The sequence below is a fragment of the Enhydra lutris genome, unplaced genomic scaffold (genome assembly GCF_002288905.1).
Source record: "Enhydra lutris kenyoni isolate GAN:26980312 unplaced genomic scaffold, ASM228890v2 scaffoldscaffold9, whole genome shotgun sequence".
In the NCBI taxonomy this organism is placed as follows: domain Eukaryota; kingdom Metazoa; phylum Chordata; class Mammalia; order Carnivora; family Mustelidae; genus Enhydra; species Enhydra lutris.
Window position 1 is genome coordinate 75,195,663 of NW_019154093.1, and position 17,194 is coordinate 75,212,856.

A 17,194-nucleotide genomic window follows, 5' to 3' on the forward strand; every position below is an offset into this window, starting at 1 on the left:
TCATGATTGTAGCTGATGTACTGATTTTTGAGAGCTCACATGACATATCTTAGAGATCAAAAACAGATATGGGAGTGTCCTCAATAAGCAGGTAAAAGCAAAGGTCATTAAAATTCGGTATTATTATTAATATAATTACATTTCTAACCAAAGAACAAGAAAGCCTAGAGTAAGAAGAGCATAGAAATTTGGGCTTACTTTTTGGAAGAAGTTTCTGTTTAGGTCACTACTATGGCAAATAACACTGAGGAGGGGGCATGAGGATGCGGGGAACTGGACTTGGTGAAGGCCATGAAAGAGGCCATTGACTCTGAGGAAAAGCATCTTTGAACAACACAGTGGCCAGCTGCTGAATCAAAGTGGTTTCCCAGACTAACACCTTCTTCTGTTATCATTATTTTCCCGTAAAAATTGATTCTGTCACCATTTCTAGAATACAGAAATTACTGTAGCTTAAAAAAATGGTGTCCCTCATTTTTCCAGCTACTTTTCCATATTAATGAGCCAATCAAATGAATGTTTACTACATATCTACTACATGCAAGAAGTGGACAGGCACCACCCAGCTCTAGATCCGTGAAGGCTTTCTTGTCACCTCCTTTGACTTTTCTCATTCCCTCCACTTCAACTATGTTAGCCTCTTTTCTGTTTATCAAATAGTCCAGGCATGTTACTGCCTCAGGGCCTTTGTACAAGCTACAACACTCTCCTCAGATTTCCATTTGACTTTTGACCTCACTTTCTTCAGGCCCTTCCTCAAAGCCAACTTCTCAGTGAAGCCATTCCTGGCTGCACAGCCTAAAATTGAAACCTTATTCTTTCTGCCCTTCCTGTGCTTCTTTTCTCTTGGTACCTGCCATATCATACAATTTACATATTTACCATTTTTATTGTCTGCCTCCTTCAGTAGAATTAACCTCTGTGAGGATAAGGATTTCCGTTTACTGCTATGTTCCCATTGCCTAGAGTGGTGCCAGCATATTACAAGAGTTTCATACGTACTTGTTAAATAAATAAATCGGTTAGGGCAGGAAGGGAGACAGGAACTAACAAGGAGAGTATTCCAAGCATGAGACTATTTTATATAGGCTATCTCCTGTGTGGTGACTATTATCCCCACATTATAGGTGAGGGAATTGAGATCTTGTGAGAAAACATTGCCCTAAATTATGCAGTAGATAATTAGAACTGATTTTCAAAGAGGGAGCTTTCTGGCTTCCTTCTCACCCTAATGCTGCCCTTCAGAGAGCAATGTCACAATGACCTGGAGGACTTCAAGGGTGGGGCTACTGCTTAGCAGCCAGTCTGAGTTACACCCTTCTTCTTCTTGGTTAAAGTCTGTTTATGAGAGTGGTGACTCATGGAGCCATTGTTAAATGAGGGAAACAGCTCGGTTCAAAGGCCCTCCAATGGGGACATTGGGTACAAAGCTTCTTGGAGATCTTCAAAGTCCAAGCCATCTGATCCATTTGAGTACATGAATGACAAAATCCTGCCATGGATCACCCATCCAGATCTTTGGAAGCTTGTTGAAGGTAATCATGTTCTTAAACTCCTGTACATCTATGAAAACGCATTCCTTCCACATGGGAGTCTAACTGGAAAGAGAGGGGGTATGCTCAGGATTTCATAAAAGCCCTGATCCAGGCAGGGCAGGGGGAATTGCTCTTCTTACCAAATCCTGAGCCTTGATAAGATGTGGCACAGCACCCATACAGATGAAAGGGCAATTTTTTTTTTTTTTTTTTTGCACAGAGGTGCTCTGGGATTTACCTGTGGCTCTGGGCATGGAGGTGGTAGACCAGAAGTGCATTAACTTTTGTTAAATGCCAATATAGGCTCGTCATTTGCTGTGTAAGATTTGTCTGGTGTTACCTCTTTCAATTCCCAAGGCAGCCTTAAGGAGGCAGGAAATAATTAGTGCCTTTCTATAGATGAATCAAGGTTAAGTAGCTTCCACGAAGTCATGTAGCTAGTAAATGACACACCAGTACCTGTTGGAAACCAGTTCTGAGGGCCTTCAAAGCCTGTGTTCATTCCTCTACGACCAGACGAGAGAGGCTGGTACTTAAGTCTGGAATGTGGGATTTAGAAAGTCTATGTTCCTCTCCTTCTTCCACCTTCTGAAGACACATCTATTCTCCAGCAGAACCCCTATTCTCTAGATCAGAGGTTCTGAATCCTAAAATAATCCAAAACCAAGTCCTACTTTGAGTAACACATTATTTGGTAATGTCCCTTTTATTATCCTAATTAAATTCATGGATAACATAACCTGTCATGCATAATTTCATAAATAATGCCATTTGTAAAGGAGAAAAGTAATTTCTAATAAAATAATATGCATTTCAACATATAAATGCCCAGATGGGACTACTTTATAAGACAAGGAAATAGTCAGGCTTTTGCACCATATAATAAACAATAAATAAGCCTAGCATTAAGAAGGCTAAATGTCATCTCATACAAGTGGTTTAGGAAAATAAAAAAAGCAGACTTATAAGTGGACATCAGAACAAAGACCAGTTTCAGAAAATTAATAACACTCCAGACTTACTGTTTTCTGATAACAAAAAGAGGTGAATAGCTTTAGGTAAAGTAGGGATAATACACAACTAATTATAAACCAGTAAAGTAAAAAAAAAAAAAAAAAAGGAAAAGGAGTATGCCTATGTTATTTTTCAAATGTTAATGTGCTTCCTCTAGGATTCTCAGAGTTTTAAAAATATTTTATTGGTCTACCATGCACACCAAAAAAGGCCCAAATCATAATTGAACAGATTAAGGAAATATGCAAAGTGAACTCCTCAGGGTAAGCAGTATACCCAGTCCAAGAAATGGAACACCACTATCTCTCCTAAAGCCCTTCTCCTGTCCCTTCCCTTTTACTGTTTCCACCCTCCTTAAAAAGTATCCCCACTCAACTTCTAATACATAAATTAGTTTTGCCCATTTTTGGATATATGTAAATGTACTCATGCAGTATGTAAATGTCTAAATTATTTCATTCAACACTGTGAGATTGAGCTAAATTGTTGCATGTGCAGTATTTTTTCCTATTCATTGCTATATAATATTCCTTCGTATGAGTATTCCACAACTTGTTTTTCCATTCTACCATTAATGGGCATCTAGTTGTTTCAGTTTGGGACAGTTATGGATCACGTTGTATTTAATGTTCTTATATATGCCTTTTTGTGCACAGTTGTATGAGTTCCTGCTGACTAAATACCAAGGAGCTGGAATTATTAGATCCTAGGGATGTCTACTTCAGCTTTAGTAAATACTGCCAAACAGTTTTCCAAGGCGAATCCATCAGTTTCCATTTACACTAGGAGCGCATTCAAGATTTCCAGCTGTTTCACATCCTAGCAGCACCAAGTGTTAACTGTCATTATTTTAACCATCTTGTGGGTAGCGCATTGTGGTTTAAATTTCTAACTCTTTTATGACTACTGAAGTTCAGCACTTGTTATACGCTTACTGGTTATTTGTATATTCTTCTTTTTGAGTTTCCCATTCAAGTATTTTACCAGTTTTTTATTAAATTGTTTTTTCTTATTTATCTGTAATTGTTTTATATATCCTAGATCAACACTATCCAATAGCAATATGTGAGCAACGTGTTTAGTTTTAAATTTCTAACAACCACATTAAAAAGGTAAAAAGAAACATGTGAAGTTAATTTTACTAGTTTTATCTAATCTGATATATCCAAAATATTATCATTTCAACATGTAACCAATATAAAATTTATTAATGCAATATTTTGTACTCTTTTTTTTCATTCTAAGTCTTTAAATTCTGATGTGTACTTTACATTCATACAAATCTCAATTTAAATTAACCACATTTCTGGATGCCTGGGTGGCTCAGTTGATTAAGCGTCTGCCTTCAGTTCAGGGAATGATCCCAGGCCCCTGGGATGGAGTCTAACATCAGGCTCCCTGCTCACTGGGGAGCCTGCTTTTCCCTCTGACTACTGCTGCCCTTGCTTGTGCTCTCTCCCTCTCTGTCAAATAAATAAATAAATAAATAATAAATAGATTAACCACATTTCAAGTGCCCAAGAGTTAATATGGGCAGTGGCTTTTGCATTGGATGGACACTGCAAGTCTTGATGCTTTTGTGCTTATGTTTTCCACAACAACTTGGCTTACTTTCTCACTTTTCTAATGGCATCTATTTTTATAATTATTACTTTGAAATATTTTCAAGCCTAAAGAAAAGTTGTAAAAACAGTACAAAGAATTCTCTTACCTATTTACCCTAATTCTTTGTTAGATGTTACTTCTCTCTCTGTCCTCTCTCTCTCTCTCTCTACACACACACACACACACACACACACACACACACACACACACATCCAGTTGACCTTTGAACACATGAAGTTAAGAGTGATTACTCCCTGCGTGGTTAAAAATCTACCTATAACTTTTGATTCCCCCAAAGCTAATAGTCTACTATTGATAAGAAACCCTACAAATAACCCAAAGTGCTGATTAACATGTATTTTGTATGTTATATGCCTTATACAGTGTATTCTTACCATAAGGCAAGCTAGAGAAAATAAAATGTTATTAAGAAAATCATAAGAGGGACGCCTGGGTGGCTCAGTTGGTTAAGCAGCTGCCTTCGGCTCAGGTCATGATCCCAGCGTCCTGGGATCGAGTCCCACATCGGGCTCCTTGCTCATCAGGGAGCCTGCTTCTTCCTCTGCCTGTGCCTGCCATTCTGTCTGCCTGTGCTTGCTCTCTCTCCCTCTCTCTCTCTGACAAATAAATAAATAAAATCTTTAAAAAAAAAATCATAAGAGAAAATAGATTTACAATGCTGTACTATAAAAAATCTGCACGTAATTGGAAATTTTCATTGTTTCTCATCTGTCTCTCGTGCTTTTTACCCTGTATTCTCTGTCCTTTTGCATCTCCAAGATTCAAGTCTGAATATTTTCTTCTGATTCAGTTCCCAATTCCTTCTCTTTTTTTTTATTTTTATTTTTTTATTTTTTTAAATTTCTTTTCAGTGTAACAGTATTCATTGTTTTTGCACCACACCCAGTGCTCTATGCAATCCGTGTCCTCTCCAATACCCACCACCTGGTTCCCCCAACCTCCCACCCCCGCCCCTTCAACCCCCTCAGATTGTTTTTCAGAGTCCATAGTCTCTCATGGTTCACCTCCCCTTCCAATTTCCCCCAACTCCTTTCTCCTCTCTAACTCCCCTTGACCTCCATGCTATTTGTTATGTCCCATAAATAAGTGAAACCATATGATAATTGACTCTCTCTGCTTGACTTATTTCACTCAGCATAATCTCTTTTTCAGCTTTTACAACCTACTGGTAAACTCATGCCTTGCGTTCTTACTTTCAGAGATGGCACTTTTTATTTGCACAATTTTTATTTGGTTCCTTTTTATTGTTTCTAAAGTTTTCCAACTTATCATTTAATTTCTTGAATTACCAGCATTCTCCCCTTTGCTGAAGTGATTACTTAATTCAATAAATTTTTAAATGAGACAAAAATCTATATAAAACATGATGTCAAAAACAAAATCTATTTATCCCATTCCATTAGACCACTACAACAGAGTGGGTGGTTTCCCAGGATAATTCTTTTTATTTTTCATAAGATTTTATTTATTTATTGGAGAGGGAGCATGAGGAAGAGAGCACAAGACAGGTGGGGGGCGGGTGTGCAGAGGGAGAGGGAGAAGCAGACTCTCCACTGAACAGGGAGCCAGACCCTGGGATCTTGACCTGAGCTAAAGACAGACACCTAACCAACTGATCCACCCAGGGGACCCCAGAAAAATAATTCTTATAATGGCCCCATACATAGTCAAATGAGGAGAGCTGATAAACTGTCTCATAAAACTAAAACAATCTCCATAAATATCAGGCATCCTTCTGATGTTACAACTATGGTTAGAAATGTACATGATGGGAACTGCAAAATTCTTCAGGTCTTCATCAATAGTGGCCCCAATATAAAACTTTGTCTAAACATTCTCTGGTACTAGACCATCATCTGCATAGTTTCCTTTATGTGTGAGCATCATTCAGACATCGAAACCTTGCTAATCCTTAGAGCTGCCTAAGGTTCTGCCTTAACTCCTCAATTTCACCATTACACAATGCTTATACAAGAGATACATGTAGCATACGGACAGTCCATCTTTGTAGTATGTTTGGATTGGCTTTAATGACAAGTTGATAATTTGCATCAATTGGGATGTTGGTGGACCCAGTGGTGTGTTATATTAGTAACATATACAGGAAGACTGATGGAGGAAATTTCTCTTTCTTTAATACACTGGGACCTTTACTGACTTTGTCTTTAGGGTCTGATCATCTTTTCTTTTAGCCTCTTACCTCAGAAGCCAAGGATTTGCTTGATGGCCACAAATTCCTTGCTTTCTCTTGCTTCCCATGTTTACCCTGCAGTCTGGAAGCTTCCTCCAAAATCGGAGCCAAGGACAGTTACTTTAAAGTCCATGTTTAATAACTCTAATCTCTAGATTTCCTTTGGGTTTATTTCCATTCTTTTTTTTTTTTTTTTTTTGGTGTGAGTGCTATTTTATATTAAATGCCAAATATTTTTCATGAAAAACTGTAAAAATTAGTTGAAGCTTTGAATGATGTTATCTTCAGAGACTATTTACTTTTTTTTTTCTGGTGTATAGTAAGGGTAGAAGCAGATCAATTTAATACAGTTGGAGACTATGTAGATACAAAGGTGGATTTCAGGATTTTTTTTTCTTTTTTGAGAGTCAGTTTATTTCTTATTTACCCTTATTCCTAGAGTTTATCCCTTTAGGGCCCCAATTAAAAACCCAGGGTGTTTTCCAATCTCCCATCCTCCATGGCCAACCTAATTTTTGATCTCCAGTTTTCAGAGACACACATGTCCAAAGTTCCACACAAATTCTCTGCTTCTCAGCCACTCTTTGATTAGCAGATGTTCAAAGAGAACAGGAGCACCCACTGTGGCTCACAATTTTGGGCTTCCCCTCTCTCTGCATTCTTGGCCCTGTCTATTCTTTCTTCCGTGGTAAATCTCTGATGTCTCCAAACATACGTATTTTATTTTTTCCAGCTTTTCTAGCTCTTCTCAGATGGAGGATTAGTCTGAAGCAATCTAGCCCATCAATGGAGGAAATTAGGTGCCATCATATCAAAGTATTTTGCAAGACGTGTTTCATGTCACTGATAATGTAAACAGTAATTTCAAAACACACAGTGGGTGTCTAGAAATATTACTATTACCTGAAATATTAATGAAAGAGAAAATTGTCAAATCAATACCAGTATTTTAATATTTTCTTTATCATCAGTTTTACTGCAATTATATTTTGAGTATTTTGAGTAGACAGAATGCTTAGAGCAAATTATACAATACTTTTGAGACCGTATCCTTATTCCATTTATAAACTTTGTTTCTCACACAATCTTCTCCTATGTTACTAGGCTTTATGCGTTATTTCTTGTAAAAAAATTTTCTCGGTGTCATTACCTATAAGTCAGGTACAACGAATTATTTTTTTAAAGTCCAGCAGGACATCTGAATGTTATGTAGGACACATGACAATGCACTGTGTGATGGGACAATGAGCTGCAGGTGTCCGGCCTCCCTGGCGCAGTCACCAGGAGCATTCCCTTGGTAATTTTTTTAAAAGATTTTATTTATTTATTTGACAGAGAGAGATCACAATTAGGCGGGGGGGGGGGGGGGGAGCAGGCTTCCTGTTGAGCAGAGAGCCGGATGTGGGGCTCGATCTCAGGACCCCGAGATCATGACCTAAGCCAAAGGCAGAGGCTTAACCCACTGAACTACCCAGGCGTCCCCCACTTAGTAATTTTCAACAAGCAAAAGGCTTCCTCAAGTTTCCAAAATATCCTGTAGGACTCAGTATCACCTTTTTTGGAAACCCTACATTAAATGCATGAAATCATCCTTGTGGACAGTTCTAAGCCAGGTGTGTGTGGATCCCAAGGTCATCTTTAGAGCCCAAAGGGTAACATGGACCAGTCACACTGTAGGTCTGCTGCCTCCCACCTCTGATAACTCCTAAAGCCATCCAAAACTCAAGAGAAAACAGATTGGTGTTAATATCCAGGACAGGTAAATGTAAAGAAGGTAAAGAAGTCAACATACACCGTGACCTTTCTTCTTGGGTTAGGATGGGAGTGCTCCTGAGGAGGCTGAGTACCATCTTAAGAATAACTACTTGCCTCCTGGGGCTAATAATACATTATATGTTAATAAAATTTTTTTAAAAATAGACGAATAAAAACCCATGTAGACACACACTTAAAAAAAAAAAAGTACTTGGAATTGTCACCTTCCTGATTGCTCTCATGTTCTCTCAATCCTGCCCTTACCCAATAAAGAGGAATTATTATTCCCAATTTGGAGATGAGGAAACTGGGACTTAAATATTTAAGTGACTGCCCAAGATTTTTACAACTATTAAGCACTTCTGTGATTCCTCTGCAGTCCCTGCTCTACTCAAGGCTTCCAACTCTTTTAAATAAGCCCTGCAATTGCACTACTGGGTGTTTACCCCAAAGATATAGATGTAGTGAAAAGAAGGGCCATCTGTACCCCAATGTTTATAGCAGCAATGGCCACGGTTGCCAAACTGTGGAAAGAACCAAGATGCCCTTCAACGGATGAATGGATAAGGAAGATGTGGTCCATATACACTATGGAGTATTATGCCTCCATCAGAAAGGATGAATACCCAACTTTTGTAGCAACATGGACGGGACTGGAAGAGATTATGCTGAGTGAAATAAGTCAAGCAGAGAGAGTCAATTATCATATGGTTTCACTTATTTGTGGAGCATAACAAATAGCATGGAGGACATGGGGAGTTAGAAGAAGGCAGTTGGGGGAAATTGGAAGGGGAGGTGAACAATTGAGAGACTATGGACTCTGAAAAAGAATCTGAAGGGTTTGAAGAGGTGGGGGGGTGGAAGGTTGGGGGAACCAGGTGGTGGGTATTAGAGAGGGTACGGACTGCATGGAGCACTTGGTGTGGTACAAAAACAATTAATACTGTTATGCTGAAAATAAATTTTAAAAAATGATTAAAAAAATAAAATAAAATAAAAATAAATAAATAAGCCTTGTGCCTGGGGTGCCTGGGTGGCTAAGTCCTTAGGTGTTGGCTCAGGTCATGATCCCAGAGTCCTGGGATTGAGCCCCCCATCGGGCTCCTCGATGAGCCTGCTTCTCCCTCTCCCTGCTACTCCCCCCGCTTTTGCCCTCCGCGTCAGTATAATATTAAAAATAAATAAAAGCCTCGTGCGTGCCACGTTTAGAGATAGAAGGGGGCAACCTGCAGAAAAATTGGTCTAAGAGGTGCCTTATAAGGGAATTGTCTGGGCTAAGCTCCACTTAGTCCCCATTTCCCCTGCTGCAGGCGTTGTCCTGGGAGCCCACCCCACCCGCCACCACTGCAGGCGCTCTGTTTTCCTAGGTCATGATCCTGGCAGTCCAGATTTCGGGGCATTCTGAACCCAGTGTCCCGCTTCAGCAGCGCATTCCCGGTGGCCCAGCTTCCAAAGCCCTTCTGCTCAATCCCTCACCCGCGAAGCCGCCGTAGCCACGGGTCCAGCAAACCCTCCACCTGCTCCTAGCCACAGGCCACACTGCTCTCCGCCGCGGACTCAGCTGGGCCGGAGACCCCTCCCACTGCAGGCGCGCGCGGAGCCACTCCCCTTGTGTTCCCCTGCGTTCCCTTAGCAACGCGGTACACAATTGCTAGCCCGGCCTTGCGCGCGATGTGTTTCGGCAAAGCGGGTGCGCGGGGCTGAGGTGGAGGAATCAAGGGTAGAGGGCAGGAGGAAGAGTGGGGAGGCTGGAGGGCGGGGGGAGTCGTACCTTCCACGGGGTTCGGTCGGGTTTTTGTTCTTGGGGCCCAGTCCTGTCTCGGCCTCCCCACAACCTACGTGCCCCCAAGGGCGCTCACTTAGACGAAGGGGCCTTCCTCACGTGGAGTTTCTGCTCTTTCTGATCCTCAGAGTCGCTGGTTAGCTACCCCTTTGGTACACGTCAACAAAGGAAGCTCTTTCCTCATTACCACCCCCAAAACTTGTTGGGGAACAAGTTTCTCCCTCTTCGAGGAGCGCCCCACAGAGGGCCTGGATGTTACATAGCAGAAGATGTGAGTATACACCTCCCCTTGGGTGGGTCTCAGCGTCCTGTCTGCGAATACCCAGGCTCCGTGGAAGAAAAATTCGATGGGATTTGTGATCTTTGGGCTGGCAACATGAGAAGGTGTCCTGGTCCTCAGCACCCAGCTGTCAGAGCAAATGTCGGAAATTAAAAGACCCTTGCTCCCCACTTCCAACACCCTCCAAACGCAAGCCTTTCTAGCCTTTCTTCATATAGTCCTCTATATAGTCCCCACTCCATCCTCACCTTCCGAAGCCTCCGAACCAATGCCTCCCATTAGTCCAAACTGGGAATGTTGCTGTGCTGCTAGATCGGTTTGTGAAGGCCATCAGACTGAGGATGGGATTATGGCAAATTCAGCTCTGTGGGGCTTACAGGACGGGATTCACTGGAATGCACAGGAATGTCATTTACTCTGCCTAGGCAGCCACATTTCTTTGCAGACTGGTATACCAGACTTCCTTATAGAATTGTTGCTATGGTCTTCACTCAGAGGAGTCAAAAAAGAAAGAGCAACTTCTGCAAAAGAGTCAGATAAGAACATTTTGAGTTCATTCTGTTTTGATGTTTTAATATTCTCTGTGTGTTTCCTTTCTTTCTCTCTTTTTTTAAATATACTACCTGAAGGTATATGGATTGGCATACAACCTCTCTAAGATCCCGACCAGTAGAAAAGGATATACTTTTGGTGCCAGAACAGCTGAGAGGTTTAAGGCGATCAACAAGGTTAGAAATGGCTTGAATGTGCTTAGATTTTCGTGTGATCCATGTTGCTACATGTATTTGCATTGGGAAGCAAAGCGGGGAGAGTGGGAAGTTACCAAAAAATGTGCCCTGAAATTCAAGAAAAATATTTAGACGAACACTATGAAGAAATCTATCTGGAACGTTTAGGGGTTAGCATCTCAAACGTGTATGAGAGTCCTGGGAGCACAGAAAACAGTCCTTGAAAGAAATGGTATCAAGACCATTTCTTTGGGGCTGACACAGTTTATGTTCAAGTACCAAAGCTTAGTTTCTATATATCCTTTTATCTTGCCACTGAAAAAACAAATTGCTACTTTTGAACCCTTTGGTTTTCAAGTCTAAAAGTCTTCAGTACAGGATCCTAATCAGTTGTTGGATATTTTTCTGACACTGGAGCTCCGAGAGAGGGGTACTGGCTCTAAAGAGTCTCCAAGTAGGATGGAGGGGGCAGCAGTTGCAACAAGTCACTTTGGTCCTTTACCTCCTGCTGATCTCTTTCTACAGCCTCAGCGTATGTGTGTTTCAATAGCTGAATCCCATGTTTATCTTGGTTTTCTCCCTACTGTAGCCTTATATCTATAGCTGGGGTGGTAAAACTATAGCTGATACATGAACAGAAAGAGGATGAGTCGGTTTTCTTTAATTAGAGCCTTTATAAGTGTATATCTCACCCTCTAACATGTTTTCTTTTTCTGACAAACAGGACACGATGCTTTACCCAGGCATGTACCAGGCTGCAAATCCTCAGGAGCAAATACACAAACAAAATTTTGCTCCATTCAATGCCTCGTTGCCTCGATTTAAGACATACTCAAAGGACAATTCTTATCCTGGGTATGTCTTCTCTCTTCTGGAGCATTTCATCAAACAGCAATAGGAAAGGATGCACAAAGGAGGGGTTCCATCCAAACCATGCCTCTGAATAAGAAACCACCCACCCATCTTTAAAGAGCCAACCTCTGACCTTCCAGATCTCTGGCATTATAGAATTCTAAATCCTAGTGGTTCAGTCAATCAATAGTTATCAATGTGCTAGGCACTTCCAAGGGATCCAGAGGTTTTGTATTAAACCCATCGCACAAGGATCCTCATTCCTTGCAAATTACACTGCCAAATCTGGACAGATGAGAAGCAAATACACTTAAAAAAAATCAGTGGTAATAAGGACAGTTACCATATAATTTAGCAGTCAGACAGTGACCCTTCTGAAAGTGTGCTTACTAATTATGGCAAGACAGTAGCCATGAGCTAGGACTGTCACAGGCATACTGGGCAGTGTGGTGACCCAGTGATGCACTGTGAAGACAGTGAACAAGGTGGTGGTGATGGGATGGATGGCGCCACTTTGGCAAGGATGTCCAGGAAGGTCTTTAGGGGAAATGACACTTGACCTGAAGTCTGAATGACGAGACTGAGCCAGCCTGTGAAGATCTGGGCCAGGGCTTCCTAGGAAGGAGGAGCTACAAGTGCAAAGGCTGTAAGCTGGGGAGGAATGGGTGGGAGGAATAAGGGGGAGGCTGGTGTGGCTAGAGTGTGAGCAGAGAGGAACTGAAGACAGAGCAGGGGGGCGGAGGCTGAGCACGTGGCCCTTGTAGACCCAGTGTTTCAGGAAGCCACTCAGCATGGGTGGAACTGCAGGGCAAAGAGTCAAGGTCTTTTTTGGTTCATGAGAAATGCAGGGATCAGTGAATGAGTGTAACTTTCTCCAGGCTGCATTAAGGAAGTGGAAGTGTTGAATATTGGCCCCGTGCTGATTCTAAGTACTATTTCTTTCTTTTTTTTTAAGATTTATTTATTTATTTATTTGACAGAGAGAGCAAGAGACACAAGCAGGCAGAGCAGAAGAGGGAGAGGGAGAAGCAAGCTCCCCACTGAGCACGGAGCCCAATGCGGGGCTCAATCCCAGGACCCTGGGATCATGACCTGAGCCGAAGGCAGTCGCTTAACCAACTGAGCCACCTAGGTGCCCCTAAGTACTATTTCTAACGCAGCAAAAAGTCTACACCAAAGACCAAGTGTTATGAACAAAGGCAACTATAATATAATGCCACCTCAGTCAAACTTTAACTGGTTCTGCCTCCTTATCCTGAGATTGAATAATCATCACTCTCTTACTCCCAGTTTCAAATCACGGGCAGTACTTACTCACGATGGTGGTAGACTCTTTCCTCACCCACCCCTCCTGGGATCTCAGCCAAGGATACTGGGTTGCAGAAATATTTTTCGAACTAGAATCGATTTTAATCTTAACTGGGATGTCAAGACTAGATATATTTATTTTTTAAATGTTATTTATTTGAGAGAAATAGATAAAGGGAGGGGAGTGGGAGAGGGAGAGGGGGAGAAGGAGAAAGAGAAGCAGGTTCCTCTCTGAGCAAGGAACCCAGTGTGGAGCTTAGTCCCAGGACCCTGGGATCATGACGTGAGCCAAAGGCAGAGCTTAACTGACTGAGCCACCCAGGCGTCCCAAGACTAAATATCTGTAACACTCACAGCTAATCGGAAATACATTAAGAGGCAAGAAAACCCCACAGTTGCCCCACATTAGAAAGATAATTGGCCTGTTGACTTTTCTCAAAGAATTAGGCCAAGTTCAAGGATAGCTGTGGTACTGATGGAGTTCGTATATGGTCACTAAGTTATTACACATGATGCTTAAATTTTTATTTCTAGTCCTGGCACATACAACCCGGAGATGAAGCCACCCCCCAAAATCACTTGGCCAATGAAATTTGGATCTCCAGACTGGGCTCAGGTACCATGTCTACAGAAAAGAACCCTAAAAGCTGAGGTAAGAAGACTTGAATTTATGTAGAGCCCTCTCTCTGGTACTTTCATATGTATCAGGGCTTCTTATCCAGAAAGAGCTGCAGGAAGTCCTTGCTCCCCTGACAGTATATGTTTGTGCGGTTTTGTGCAGATATGCATATGAGAATCCTTTTGGAGAGTCACCCAGTTTCATTAGATTTTTATAGGTGGCTATGAACGACGAAAGTCGCATTTTCATACTTAATCCTCAAATAATGTTCTGGTACAGGAACAGGACAATTATATCTTGGTGATGGAGGAGAGAAATCAGACTCTGATGGATTAAGTGATCTGTGCAAGCTGACAACTTGAATCTAGATCTTGTGACTCCTAGGCCAGTGCTCTTTCCATATACCACTAGAGTATCAGATCATGAGGGGGCTGTAGAGCATTCTGGTAAGAAGATGGATTCAGGGGACAGACTGCCTGGGTTCAAATACTAGCTCCCATATTGCTGACTGGGTGATCTCAGGCAAGTTTTCTAAGCCGCAGTTTTCCTTCTTTAAAAATGGATATTATAATAGAATCAATTTGATACGGTTTTAAAGATCAAGCTAATGTAGAAAAGCATTTAACATAGTACATATAACGTAATAAATATTCAACCCATGTGAGCTATCATAATTTCAGAGGTGCTATTTTTTTTAAAGATTTTATTTATTTATTTGACAGAGAGAGAGATCACAAGTAGACGGAGAGGCAGGCAGAGAGAGAGAGAGAGGGAAGCAGGCTCCCTGCTGAGCAGAGAGCCTGATGCGTGACTCGATCCCAGGACCCTGAGATCATGACCTGAGCCGAAGGCAGCGGCTTAACCCACTGAGCCACCCAGGTGCCCCTCAGAGGTGCTATTTTTTAAGAGGAAATTTGGGTTAATTCCACAACTATTTGTTAAACGCCTAATGTATCAACATCATCACGCTAGACCTCTGAGTAACATTCAGGAATCAAATGCATATCTTTGTTTTTGAGAAGCTTACCAGGAATACTTGGAGACTTACCAAGTCCTAGCATGACCGCACAGGGAGATGACAGAGAGCAGCTGTACATTGACAGAATCCTAAGACTTGGTTCCTATGGGGTGGGCTTCAGCTCTGATGTGCACTTCTATTTTGCAAGTCAGGAAGACCAGAGGCAGAGGTATCGCATCAGAATATTGACCCAGACAATATTCCTTCATTGCAGTTGTCCACCGACAAGGACTTCAGAAAGCACCGGAACCGTGTGGCCTACCTAAGCCTGTTTTACAATTGAGGTGCTGTGACTACCTTCACGCGCCCCTTCTGACCACGGATCCAGGACTGAGGACAGGGCTGCTCTTCCCCCCTGCACTGCTGTGCTCGCTGTCTGCCAGCATGGGACCCAGGGAGGGAAGGGGCTCCCAACTCCTATGTGAGAACAGAAAGACTACATCAGAGCATTCTGTGTCCATGTGCTGGTTTGTCATGTACATATGTAGATGGGCCTGGGGGGGTCCTGCCCAATGTTCAGTGTGGTGGCTCCATTTTACTGAAATACTCATGGGTCTCTGTCCTCACGCTCTAATTCCCAGTCTTATGTGTTCTACCACGAGCCCTGGGGACAGGGGCTGTTGGCCTCACCATTGACTGGATGGTCAGTTTGGATTGGATTGGATGGCCACCTTGGACTTATTCATGGGCTTGCTATACTCAGAGGGTACTGACAGGCAGGGTAAACATTTATTTTTAAGAAAACTTTATTTTTAAGAAAACTGTCCAGATTTCTGAGTTTCTGAGTTTCTGACATGCATGGGCAGGTCAAGAATTTGTTCCCTTTCCCAGACTGATATTAAACTCACTGGATCAGAAATTCCTCACTTCCCATTACCTCATCTATGTCATTTGTCAGTCATCATATTAATTGAGTTCCTACCATCTGTCAGGAAGTGTGGCAAGGACTGGGAATGTAGCAGGAATCAAAATAACCTCATCTCCTGGTCTGGAAGCCACAGAAGCAATGTCCTGCTGTAGACATATTCTGGGACTGTCTGACTTGCTGGAACACACCCTCTAGGCCCTGGAAATGCTCTATGTGGTTCCTTTAGCACTTTCTAGAAACCCACAGGGAGCGTCACTTTTATATTCTGGACCTTGAGCACATGGAAAAGGGAGAGAAAGCAACAGTGTGAAAAACCAGAGGTCTAAAGGCCTGTGTGTGGAGGGGAGGTGTCAGGGGACAAGCCAGGACAAGAGAGAAATGGTATGGAAAAATCCAAACTGAGGCATGGTCCATTGAAGCTGGGGGCTGGATCTCTGCTCCCTGCTCCTTGCTGGAGAGACAAAACAGCTAGGGTCTGTGTGACTTAGCAGCTCAAAGCAGCACCATCCCATCTCGGCTGCCATCCAGCACAAAGCTTGGGGCCCCAGGCCCTCTACATAAGATCTGAGCCTAGAGGGACCTTAGTGTCTCTGTGAAAGGGGAACAGCTGCAGAAGGCAGAGTACCAGAAATCCAGCCTAAAGCCTGCTTCCGGGTCTACATTTGTCCATTCCTGAGCCCCATCTCCCCACCAACCGCCCAGCCTATTTTCTTGGCAGAGCCCCCACTTGCTGTGGCCAAGTTCAGAGAACTCATGACACATCAAATCTTCTCAACAAGATAGTATTCTTCTGCACATGGCTTTGATGGCGAATGACACACGGAAGCAGGCAGGCCTTAAACTCCTACCGTCATGGCCAAAAAGCAGATTTTGAGATTTCTGGTGACGTTTGCATAGTAAGAGCTGGGTCAAAGTGGAACTAAGAAAGGGGGAAGCCAAGACCTCACCACTACTGGTTGGCTCTAAATTCTGGATTTAGGGGTGAGATACAAAGGGGTCTTTCATTCTGTTTAGGTCTTTTAGCCATGACTATGAGCCCAGGAAAATGGACAGAGTTCTAGAGCAGAAGCTCTACCAGGAACAAAGGATATGCCTCTATCTGAAATTGAGTCTCCATGGAAGCTAGAACGTGGGGGACCCCAGTTGAAGGCTAGAGAACAGCAGAGGAGCCTGCCAGCAGAGCCCTCTTCCTCAAATATCTGATCATTGGTCTCTCCTCCACAAAAACCCATATGGGTCCCCTTGACAGAAGAATCAAATCTGGACATTTCGCAAGGTCCTGCCCATCTGACCGCAGCCCACCTTGGCTGCCTCCTCTCCTGCTATCCCCTCCAGGTACCTTGTGTCCACCTGCTGGCATTTCCTGCTGCTCTACAATTGCACAAACTCTCTCCAGCCTCTGTGCTTGTCCTTAGGCCAGTTTCTGCATGAGATCCCTTTTCTAACTTTCTCTACCCAGTGAGTTCCTACACATGCTTCAGGGTGAAATCTAACAGGGTTTCCTTTGTGATACCTTCCTCTCGCCTGCTGCTCTCAGGCACCTTTTTCCCTGTAACAGTCTCTATGTCACTTGTATTACCGTGAATTTGGTTGTATAGCAGGCATTGCTAAGGACTT

The 17,194-nt window shown here is 42.6% G+C and overlaps 1 protein-coding gene across 2 annotated transcripts; it reads left to right on the forward strand.

Moving 5' to 3' along the window:
- Positions 1-9,792: 9,792 nt before the first annotated feature.
- LOC111143639 (primary cilia formation) lies at positions 9,793-14,992 on the forward strand. 2 transcript variants are annotated; one of them, XM_022497459.1, is made up of 6 exons: positions 9,793-9,811; positions 10,033-10,175; positions 10,814-10,912; positions 11,637-11,767; positions 13,607-13,724; positions 14,924-14,992. In XM_022497459.1, the coding sequence occupies exons 1-6, from the start codon at positions 9,793-9,795 to the stop codon at positions 14,990-14,992; spliced, it is 579 nt and encodes a 192-aa protein (XP_022353167.1). The 2 variants fall into 2 exon arrangements, with proteins under 2 accessions (XP_022353167.1, XP_022353168.1); XM_022497460.1 differs by lacking the exon at positions 10,814-10,912 and having other exon boundaries at positions 10,033-10,197; positions 11,656-11,767.
- The last annotated feature ends 2,202 nt before the right edge of the window (positions 14,993-17,194 follow it).